The following is an 11,922-nucleotide window of genomic DNA, read 5'->3' on the forward strand; positions in this document are numbered from 1 at the left end:
TCTTTGGCTTTATTTTGGATTATTGTGAACGGTCATTTTGAATTCAAACAGCCATGTTCAAACTCCCGCTCAAACATATCTTAATCTGAGTTTTGGCGTATAAATACATCTCAAACGCTCAGCCAAAAGCACCTTTGAACATTGGAAAATTTTCACCTTTCTCAAAGGCCAGAACACTTGCAAGAACACGCACAAAAAGTCTTAGTTGCCTAGCTTCGAAATACTTTCATACGTGTTTCAGTTTTAGCAAAGGTTGTTCATCCTTGCTCGTTTTGAAATAGCGAATTCGGGATTCTAGATCGACAACGCCCTCAGTTCACTGCTCCACAAAAGGTAAAATTCATCCTTTTATTCACTTACATATTTTTCTCGCCTCCATCTATTTTGGTTCCATGAACACGTGATTTCATTTTTAGTTCCAAGTTTATCTTGTTGCTGTTTTTTCTGTTGGCCTTTGCAGACAGAAATGTAATTGTGATTTTTGAGTTTGTTTTAGTATAAGAGTCTGTAAATATGTGGTTGTTAAAAGCTCATTGAATTGCTGTCCGTTTTTTCACAAATCAAGTTTATCGTCTTTGTATCATTTCTGAATGAACACGAGTTTACATAAGTGACGTCTCAATTTATTTGTTGCTCGCCTTGACTTGTTTGATATCTACGTGGATAGTAAGAAAGGCCAGTCCTTTCACCTCCTTGTATCACTCGGTCTGATTGTTGTAAACATGTGAGTGTCTGTACATATTGTTTGTCTGTCATTGTTGTGTCTTCGACTAAAAATCATATTGTAGGAATCTCTCTAGTTTCAACTACTGTGATATATGTATGTTCAAGATGAAGACTTGGGAATTTTTATGAACACAAATTATCCCTTTCAAACTTCCATTTGATATTAGTTAAGCTAATACATATATATATATATATATATATATATATATATATATGTGTGTGTGTGTGTGTGTGTGTGTGTGTGTGTGTGTGTTTTATGACTTGTTTAAGCCCTTTACATGTCACCTGCTTTGTATGTTTTTAATTTGAAGTTGTTACAGTTGATTTTCCTAACTCTCTAATTCTCATTTTTTTCTTGTCTTTACATGTACACACCGAAGCCGAAGAGTCTCACCATGAGACTCAACGACACCATTGTCACATGGAGCTTGCATAAACCGAACATGGGATTGAACATTCATATTTTGATAAAACACTTACTTGCTTTTTCCTATTTCCAAAGCCAATTAGTTGTCTAGCCTATTCTTTACCATTATGCTTGCTTAATTATTTGGTTTGCTGTGATGCTTTATTTTACAATCTAGACATATTTGATCTCTATTTGAATACTTTATTGGTGAGTCACTTAGTTTAATAACTTGAATTGAAAACAATCAGCTTGTTCTCTAGAGTCATGTTTAATACTTAAAAAAAAATAATTTCAATTACCTATTATCTTTTAACTACTCGTGAGTGTAAAACTAATCAATGATGCTTGTTTTAACTTTGGTCGTGGACTTACACTTTTTCCTAAATAGACCGATATAATTTAATAATAGCTACAGTTGTTTAGCCTCACAAGATCTAACCATTTTGAATAAAAATAATTAACTTTAGATTTTTCTATAAAAACAAAAGAAGCAACCAACTTATATTCTTTTAAGCCTAACCTAGCAGATTGTTTGTTTTTACATTTGGATTAGCCCATCACTTTCTTTCAAATCCCACTGACACTATTTTTGTTACTTAATGAAAATACATATTCATTCACTTAGCAGTTTAAACTTGTTTCTTACCTCTTTTACATAGCCTAATTAAATTTAAGTTCGGCCAGTTAACCATTTTTAATGGATCTTAAAGGATGCCTAACCCCTTTCCTTTAGATTAATTGAACCTGCATCTAGAATCTCATATTTTGTAGACCTTAAAATGAAGTTTAACTTTAGGCATGACTTTAATCAATTTTAGTTGCCCTAATTCACCCTAAATAATTAGGTGGCAACTTCTTAAGTTAGTTAACTTTAGAAATCTCCAAAATGTTGTACACTATTTTGACCCGGTTAAAATGGGGTATAACAGTGTGTATCACAAGAAGATGCATGGTAACTCTATGATTTATCTATTGTTGTATTTTGATGATATGTTTATTGCTGCTAACAACATCACTTATATAAATATTTTGAAGAAATTGTTGAGCAAGGAATTTGACATGAAGGATTTGGGAGTTGCAAAGAAAATCCTTGGAATGGAGATTTCAAGAGAATACGGTGTTGTACATCTTTCTCAGAAGAGGTACATTGAAAATGTTCTTGAGAGATTCAATATGCATATGAGTAAGCATGTAAGTACACTGTTAGCTTCTCATTTCAAGCTTTCAGAGTTACAAATGCCCCAGTCTATGGATGAGGTGGAGCATATGTCAAAGGTTCCTTATGCGAGCGCAGTTGGCAGAATTATGTATGTTATGGTGGGCACACATCCAGATATTGCTCAATCTGTAAGTGTGGTAAGCAGGTATATGGCAAATCCAGGAAAAAGACATTGGGAAGCTGTGAATTGGATAATGAGATATCTCAAAGGAGCTCCTGATGTTGGTCTGACCTTTCAGAAAAGTGAAGGTATTTCAGTTCTCGGTTATGTAGATTCGGACTATGCAGGGGATCTTGATAGAAGGAGGTTTACAACTGGATACATCTTTACTCTCGTTGGCAGTAGCGTTAGTTGGAAATCGACTTTACAGTCGATTGTCGCTTTGTCTACAACAGAGGCAGAATATATGGCAGCAACGGAGGCAGTGAAAGAAGCTATTTGGTTGAAAGGTTTGGTAGCAGAATTGAGTTTGGTTCAACTGGAATCAATTCTAAGATGTGATAGTAAAGTGCTATTCATTTGATTAAAAATCAAAGATTTCATAAGCGCACCAAACACATTGATGTCAGATTCTTTTTTATTCGAGATGTCGTTGAAGAGGGAGCTATCAAGGTTGAGAAGGTTGTCACAAATGATAACGCTGCAGACATGTTAACCAAGATAGTCCCGCTTGCCAAATTTGCACACTGCAAGGACTTAGCGGGAGTACGCATCAACTGATGCAACTCTTGAGGAACAATTGCTAGGTGGAGCTAGTATGTTCAACAAAGGTTTGATTCTTCTTGTTTCTTACAATGGGACTGCCAAGTAAGCTTAGAAGTTTTGGCCAGAGTTGTTTATACGCATGCTCGGAACGCAAACCAAGGTGGAGATTGAAAGAGTTGGTTTGGTCCTTGTGGAATCAAACTCAATGGAAGATGAATTAATGTGAAGATTTGGTAGGAAGATAATTAGTACAAAATAAAAAGTCAAGATAGTATCTTGATAGGTGAAATTTAGGTAAATCATAAAATGACTTGACATTTTTGACACATAGTGATATCATGGATGACATCAATAGGAAGAATTCATTCCTATAAATAAGTAGCTCTTAATTCATTTTCATATTATCCTCTCACTTGCCTTCTCACCTTCTAAGGCATTTGATGTTCTCTCTTGTAGTATTTCACTTGTATTCTTTGTAGAGTGAAATAAATATTGGTGCAGATGTTCTTTGGTGGACGTAGGATCATTTTGATCCGAACCACGTTAAATATTGTTGTTCTTCCTTGTTCTTTATTTTTACGTTTTTACTAACACTTCCAATATCTCATATTAGGGAATGGGTTTATTAGGTTAGTTGGGTCGGGTATACATATCGGTTAGAAGATATTGAAAGAAAAATTTAATTGGAATAAAAATATATTTGTGTAGGCGCCAGCAAGATAATAAGGGTGGAGAGTTAATAGTTTAAGGGAAAATATCCAAAATTGGATGGTAACTGGTAGGAGTAAATATATAAAAAAAAAATAGTTTGCAAAGTACAAAACCCCGTATCCAACCGACATCGGAGTAAAAAGTTATGAGGGTTTTACGGCAAACTGCCTGGGCAGAATCTAGGTCGGGTCAAAAATATGATATGTCGTCTTACTCGACGTTTTAACCCATAAAAGCATTTCTTTTCACGTCCTAACAAGAAAGAAAGCTGAAGTAAGGGTTCTAATGGAGTTATTGCATGATGAAGGTTAGTTTTTAGCAATTTCTACCATTAAAGGTTGCCCCCGTGCCTAGAAATGTGATCTCTACACGTGGCAATCTTTTCCCCTTCTATTAGATGCGTTTGGAGCTAGTTTTTGAAGATATAAATTGGTAGTTTTTGGTGTTTCTTCAAGGTTTACACTTGGTTTGCTAAGGTAATCATCTCGGGACTCTTTTATGATTGTTTTTACGAAGTTCTATGGACCTTTCGTCAAGTGGGGGTCATATGACAAATCTGCCGATTTAAGCACAATTATGAATTGTTTATAGGTGCATACTAGCTGTGTATATATAGTGTTTGCGAAGCGTAGGACGTAAGGAACAACTTTCTTGAAGAAACTACTGGCATTCGAGCGTTCATTGGAAAGGTATGTTAAGGCTAAGCTCTGTCCTTCATTTAGCACGACTCCTAGGAAATTCCTAAAACGTCAAATGTGATATTTGCTATTCTCTTGCTAGAAAGACCTTCTATGAAAGGCATTGGGATCTCAGCTGAATTATTTACATAAATCTAGTAATTTGATATTCCACTCGTTCGGATAAATGGGGTATTCGACATTAGGAAAAGTGTGAAGGAAAATTATTTTCCGGTAAATTTTCATACTAATCCCGAGGAAAATCCCTATGTAATTCACCCTTTTCTTGTAGGATCCATATGTATGAATTCTTAAGGGCAAATATGATCTTTTGATCTTTTTCCATATACTATCATTCTTTGGGCATGTATTGCTGTGTGAATCATAATTTAGAAGTATTCACAGTTTGAGATTTTTCATGTGCTATAAGAATTATGCAAACCAGTCTCAAATATAACATCAGTTGTACTAAGCGAAATATGAAACTTGGAATACATGGGCTAGTTTGCTGCTAAGACAGTAGTATCTGTAACGGTATCTTGTAAACTGCTGTTCCTCTCTATCTACTGAAATACTGATTCATAAGTTATAAATAAGATTTCCATCTTTCAACTGAAAAAAACAATTACCTTCTACATTATACACTCTAATGCAATAAAACCAGATAAGCACCTTGACAATACAACAATACTACTCCCAGTAATAACTTTGGCATGGACCTTCTCATCAAAATAACTTACTTCACAACCACTTGGTGTCGTAAATTATTCATTTTCATACAAAGACACCTTACATATATATCAGGGATTACAAAGCTCGCTTTACATGAGTAGGCGGACGTGCATCCATTGATGATAACCTATGAGAGATGAAGTGCATTGTTGGCCTTGATTTGGGAGCTTCAAGCAAACAAGAGATTGCTAGCTTGATGATAAAAGCCAAAACATCTTTTACTTCATCTTCAGGATATGGAAGACGTTCATCTAGCAAATCACTAAGCTGCACATGATCTATAGTCGATGAATTTGCTAGCACAGTAATGTATTCCCCGAGATGCTTTCCTTTGATTATCTCAAATACTAATACTCCAAAGCTATAGACATCACACATTTCCATAACCTTCATTGTATATGCAAGCTCTGAAACAATACAATTTTCAAAACAGTATTAGCAATTTAAATGTGTAAATGAGATAAAAACAATGGAGTGTTTGGCTATAATTCATGAAGTTTAAGAAAAGAATAAAAAATTATGTTAGACCTCACCAGGTGCAATATAGCCATATGTCCCTGCAAGTGCAGTGCAATTGGATGAGTCTGGCTTGAGAAGCTTTGCTATGCCAAAGTCTGCAACACGAGCTTCATACTCAGAATCAAGCAAAACATTACTGCTTGATATGTCTCGATGAACAATCGGTGGTGAACAATCCTGGTGCATGTAAGATAAAGCAAAAGCAACACCCTTGATGACATTCACCCTTTTAAACCAATCCAATTTCTTGGACTCAACTTCGCTGCTCAAAATACTAGACAAACTCCCCCTCTCCACATACTCGTAAACCAAGAACGAGTGTTGTGCATTCGAACAATAGCCATAGAGGTTCACAGTGTTCCGGTGCTTAATCCCAGTCAATGCCCTTACTTCATTCAAGAAGCTTTTGGGAGGTGTATTATCAAATGAAGAATGAAGTCTCTTCACAGCTATATTCCCTATTGATGGAAGGTTTACCTTGTAAATGCTACCATGTCCTCCTTGCCCGATGCAAAATTTTGCATCAAACTCCTCTGTGGCAATTAAGATGTCCCTGTACAATGCCTTCCCATCCAAAATGGTTATCGAAATCCAACCATCATCCCGTCTTTCAACATCTCTAACTCTACTTCTTTTATCACACATAGACAAAACAACAACAAACACACAGAGTAGAACAAGTGCTCCAATAACAGGAAGTACAATGATGAGGATGAGTTTACGTCCCTTCGACATTGAGTGCTTCTTCACCATAGAAGACAGCCTTTCACAGGGATGGAGTCCTGCTACATTACCGCAAAGACCTTTATTACCCTCCAATGAGGCATTGATAAAAGCTTTATTATTAGGGATTGGACCTTCCAACTCATTGTATGACAATATAACATCCTGCAAACCAGTCAAACCTTCAAGTTCTTGAGGAATGCACCCAGATAGGCCATTGTGGGAAAGATTTAAGCTTACCAACACCTTCAAATTGGCTAACTGAGGTGGGATGACTCCAAGCAGAAGATTATAGCTTAAATCAAGTAGATTAAGCTGAGTCATCCTCCCTATATCCTTGGGAATACTCTGGCCAAACTTGTTGTTGCTCAGGTTCAACTGAAACAAGTGCACGAAATCTCCTATACATGTCGGGATTGACCCATTCAATCTGTTGTCTGATAGATCGAGGGACTCTAACTTTGTCAGTGACCCAAGTTCCTCCGGGATATTGCCAGAGATATTGTTGTTCTGCACAGAAAGCTTAACCAGAGAAATTAATGTTCCAAATTCCTTTGGAATCTGCCCAATCAAATAATTTGATGAAAGATCAAGTCCTAAAAGCCCTCTGACATTTCCAATCTCTGGTGGTATGCTACCACTAATGTTATTTCTGGCTACACGCAGATCAGTCAAATTTTCGCATTTCCCCCAGTTGCTGTTGAGTTCACCATGAAAATCATTGTCACTCAAATCAATGAACTGAAGCTTTGGATGGATGCCAAAAGCTTCAGATAAATTCCCAGTAAAACTGTTATTATTGAAGCGCAGCCTTTTGAAACTCGAACACTTGCTTAAGCTTCTTGGTAATTTCCCTGTCAGCTTGTTGCTAGCCACCGTGAACTTCTCAAGTTTCCCACCTTGGCAAATATACTCAGGCAAATGGCCTGAAAACTGATTTTCATCCATTTCCAGCACAACCAAGTTCTCCAAATATGCAAGTTCTTTTGGAATAGAACCAGAGAGTTTGTTGGCAGTGAGATGTAGGGACTGCAAGTTTCTCAAATTGCCAAAGGAAGCAGGAATAGGACCAGTAAGCTGATTATCAGATAAATCCAAATTAGTGAGGTTTTTCAAGTTTCCCAATTCACTAGGAATGGGACCAGAAAATTGGTTAGAAAAAAAATGCAGAACTTTGAGCTCAGTTAAGTCACCCAGAGTTATTGGAATTGGACCATAAAGATTATTACTCCATAAGGATAATCTCTCAAGTGATTTCATCTTCCCTATTTCTACAGGAATGAGACCAGAAAGTTGGTTAGAATAAAGGTACATAATTTTAAGCTCAGTTAAGTTACCTAGAGTAATTGGAATTGAACTAGTAAGTTGACTATTACATAAATCCAGAAAAATGAGGTTTTTCAGATTCCCCAACTCACTAGGAATGAGACCAGAAAGTTGGTTAGAATGAAGGTACAAAATTTTGAGCTCAGTTAAGTCACCTAAAGTAATTGGAATTGAACCAGTAAGATTATTATGGGATAGTTCTAGATCAGTGAGGTTTTTCATATTCCCCAACTCACTGGGAATGAGACCTGAAAGGTAGTTAGAATGAAGGTTCAAAATTTTGAGCTCAGTTAAGTAACCCAGAGTAATTGGAATTGAACCACTAAGTTGATTATTGCATAGTTCTAGCTCATAGAGGTTTTTCAAATTCCCCAACTCACTAGGAATGAAACCAGAAAGTTGGTTAGAATAAAGGTACAAAATTTTGAGCTCAGTTAAGTCACCTAAAGTAATTGGAATTGAACCAGTAAGTTTATTACGGGATAGCTTCAAATCATCGAGGTTTTTTAGATTCCCCAATTCACTAGGAATGGGACCAAAAAGTTGGTTAGAATAAAGCTGCAGAGTTTCGAGCTCAGTTAAGTTACCTATGTCAATAGGAATGAAGAGAGTCTTAACCTTTGATAGCGAGCCAATCTGAGGTGGGATTTTCCCCGAAAACTGATTTAGACGACAAGTCAAGATAGACAAGATTAGTGAGGTTTCCTATTGCATGGGGGATGATACCAGAGAGATGGTTCATGCTAAGATCAACATATTCGATAAACGGGAGAGATGAAAATGGAAAATCATGGAGTGTACCAATGACACCAGCATTTGTAATATTCAACCTGTTTATCCGACCATTAAAGCATATAACTCCATACCAACCCCTGCATGCATCAGTACTTAGTGTCCATGAAGCCAATAAGGAATTATTTTGGTTTCGAAAAGTTGCTTTCCATTTGAGGAGAGCAGTTGCTTCCTCAGTGGAAGCAAAAGTAACAGTGAAGAGAGCGAAAAACTGAAGGAAAAAAAATATTCTGGGAACCATCTTGAAAGCTGAAAGATTTCAGTTGTTTGTTTTGGTTATTGATGAATAATTGTGAAGGTATAGTTTTATACTGTAGTGAATCACTACATGTCTTGCTGAGTCGATGCATTTAATTCTCAGATTGTAAAAAACGGGTAGAATTAGAACGACATGGAAGTCAATGTGTCAGTGTTCATGTAAGTATATATATATACCAAAAAACGAATTAGAATTAGAAGGGTGTCTCAATTGTGGAAATATATTGGGAGATCATGATCTCCAAATAATATTCAAGTCATTTCGTAATTGACGAACAATAGGAAGAAATTGCGCAATTTGTCTTTCAAATAGGTTGATCTTTAATTTTTGTTCTTCAATAATCAATAATCGAACTTATACTTGGTGGACATTGTTGGATCGAAATAATCAGGTGTCATACCGAAGCTAGCAAAGCAAACTTTGAAATATTATGNGTGGACATTGTTGGATCGAAATAATCAGGTGTCATACCGAAGCTAGCAAAGCAAACTTTGAAATATTATGAATAAGAAGACAAACAAGAAATATACCAAAAGACACAAATGTTTAACGTAGTTCAGTCAATCAACCCACTTCAACAAGAAGAGATGTGCAATTCACTATATAAATATGAGAGTACAAAATATGAAGAGAAATAACCCACACAATTCACTCGGAATAAAAAGAGGTGCATACAAGTGTTAACGTAACACTTGTGTCTCACAAATTATCCCCCTACACAAAATTTTCAAAGCCGCATGGACTACATTGTGAATGCGACTAAGTTAGAATGAATGAGCGTCTATTTATAAAGTCATAAACTTTTTCCTACAACAAAAAAAAAAAACTAGCTAAATATGGAGACTTTGTATTTCCCTTTTAGAAAAGAAAAATCTAATTACGGTAAGAAACTCAAGGCAAATATCCAATGGACATAAGCTCTTAAATCATGTATGGGAGCCCTGCGAAAGTTATTTTTTATGAGGATAAAAATGAAAGACCAACACAATTTTAAAAACATAAGTTCCAATAACCATGTCAATAGTTGTATAGTTTTCACAGGCTATCTAGTGCGGAATGTTGCATATTTTGTTGAGGAATTTTCATAAATAATTATAGTTTGAACTATAATTATGAATAGTAGCTACAGTTTACAAAACTACAATTCATCAAAATAGTTTTGAAGAGGAGAGAGGTGAGCAAAAAGACAAACAGTTTGTATCTCAAATGCAACTTGTATCTCAATTAAACTGAAATACATAGATACGCAATCTCCCTCCCTCCCTCCTCTCTCTCACACACACATAGATTCACAAATACACATATTAGCTTTAAAACTAAAACATTGATACAAGAGAAAATAAAAGGTTCTGATATATACCCATCAACTTTGTCATTTAGAGCTGATATACCCCTCGTTATGAAAGTGGCTCATATATATCCCTATTGTTATACAAATGGCTCACATATACCCTTTTCATCTAACGGAAGTGAAAAAATTATTAATTATTTTTTTTATAAAAAAATATAATCCCACATGGGTATATTTAATCCTCCTCAAACATTTTTTTTTCTTCAAATACAAAAACTAAATTACAATATAGCAAAAAAAAATAGTTTTAAATTTTTTTCTTTACACTAAGGAAGGAATGAAAGAAAAAATAAAATAAGAATATGAAACTCAAATAATGATAATCAAGAAGTCAAAAAATAATTTCTGTATGAAAAAGATAAAAATTTACCTTGAAATTTTCTAGAAAAATCATATACACCCTTAAATGATTTTTTATTTTTTTTAAAAGTCGAAAATATAAATTTAAAACTAATTTTTCCACTTCCGTTAAATAAAGGGTGTATGACTATATGTGAGCTCATTTTGTAACAGTAAAGGTATATGTAAGTCGTTTGTATAACGGTAAGGGCATGTATGAGTCATTTTCATAACGAGGGGGAATATCAGTTCCAAATGGCAAAATTGAGGGGTATATCAGGCCATTTTCCCTTGATACAAAGATACACATTACAAAATTTATCAGTTATTAGATAAAAATTAAAGACCAGCATAAAAATTCAAGAACATAAGTGTCAATGATCCTGTCAATAGTTGTATCATTTTCGTCGCGGGTCATGTTGCGCAAAATTTGCAAATTTTTGAGGAAAAATTTACATAAATTGCTAAAGTTTGAACCGTGATTATGAATATTAGCTATAATTTACATAATTACAATACATAGCACAGAGATAGTAGGTTAAATAACACAAGACTTGTAAGTCAATGGAATTTATTTCTCAGCTTGTAAAATACGGGCAGACTTGGAACGACTTGGAAGTCATTGAGTCACTGTTCATGCAAGTATGGAAGGGTATCTCAATTGTGGGCCTAAGTCTTAAAAGACGTTGAAATATATTGTCAAAAATATATATATAAGTCATTTCGTAATTGACGAGCTAATGGACATGCTAGGAAGAAATTACACAACTTGCCCCTTTAAAGAAGCCTATCTTTAATTTTTGTCCTTTATTAATCGACCTTATGCTTAGAGGGCACCTATTCCTTTTAGACGAGTCTCTCAATCTATCATTATACCTTGAGAAGTAGAAAGAATTACAATCCTCATTCCACTTAAAATTTGTGAAATTCATTGATAATTAGAATAGATTCGTAGACTAGATCGACTATAAGTTCTTTAAGTCATGTTGTAGGATGTTATGACAAAAATATAAACGTACGCCCTGTGATAGTTATTTGTTATGGAAATTAAATTTAAGCCCAACACAATTTTAAGAAGGGAAAATTGTATATAATAACAAACTATTAATTCAAATTAAATGCTATAAATATACTTTGATTTAATTGTACCCTATAGCAAACTATTGCTATTTTCGCCACTCTCTATGGTGGAATCTCGCTCGCCACTCTCGTTTGGTGGCAGTCTCGCTTGCCTCTCTCGCTTTTATACAAACACAAATGTATAAAATGTGTTTGTGTTTGTATAAAGCGAAAGGAAATTGTATATATACATATATTTTCATTCCCCTCTCTCCCATCTCCCAAACTTCGCTCGCCACTCTCCAAATCTCGCTCGCCACCCTCGCCTCTCTGGCTTATACAAACAAAAACAAAATGTATAAATTGTGCTTCTG

The 11,922-nt window shown here is 35.1% G+C and overlaps 1 protein-coding gene across 1 annotated transcript; it reads right to left on the bottom strand.

Annotated features, from left to right (window-relative positions):
- Positions 1-5,241: 5,241 nt before the first annotated feature.
- On the bottom strand, positions 5,242-8,781 carry LOC125851532 (probable leucine-rich repeat receptor-like protein kinase At1g35710). Its single transcript, XM_049531308.1, has 3 exons — positions 8,475-8,781; positions 5,714-8,335; positions 5,242-5,587 (listed from the first exon to the last, which is right to left on the bottom strand). Exons 1-3 carry the CDS (start codon positions 8,779-8,781, stop codon positions 5,256-5,258), a joined length of 3,261 nt encoding a protein of 1,086 aa, XP_049387265.1. The 3' UTR covers positions 5,242-5,255.
- Between the last annotated feature and the right edge of the window lie 3,141 nt (positions 8,782-11,922).

This window comes from Solanum stenotomum, unplaced genomic scaffold (assembly GCF_019186545.1).
Source record: "Solanum stenotomum isolate F172 unplaced genomic scaffold, ASM1918654v1 scaffold26733, whole genome shotgun sequence".
In the NCBI taxonomy this organism is placed as follows: Eukaryota; Viridiplantae; Streptophyta; class Magnoliopsida; order Solanales; family Solanaceae; genus Solanum; species Solanum stenotomum.

What these genes read in the sequence shown, in the direction of transcription:
- LOC125851532 (XM_049531308.1), bottom strand. Translation starts at nt 8,781, where the DNA reads ATGGTTCCCAGAATATTTTTTTTCCTTCAGTTTTTCGCTCTCTTCACT. An exon ending in TAGCATGAACCATCTCTCTG is followed by an intron (nt 8,336 to 8,474) that starts GTATCATCCCCC and finishes CTATTGACATAG; the next exon opens with GTAACTTAACTGAGCTCGAA. An exon ending in ATATGGCTATATTGCACCTG is followed by an intron (nt 5,588 to 5,713) that starts GTGAGGTCTAAC and finishes GTATTGTTTCAG; the next exon opens with AGCTTGCATATACAATGAAG.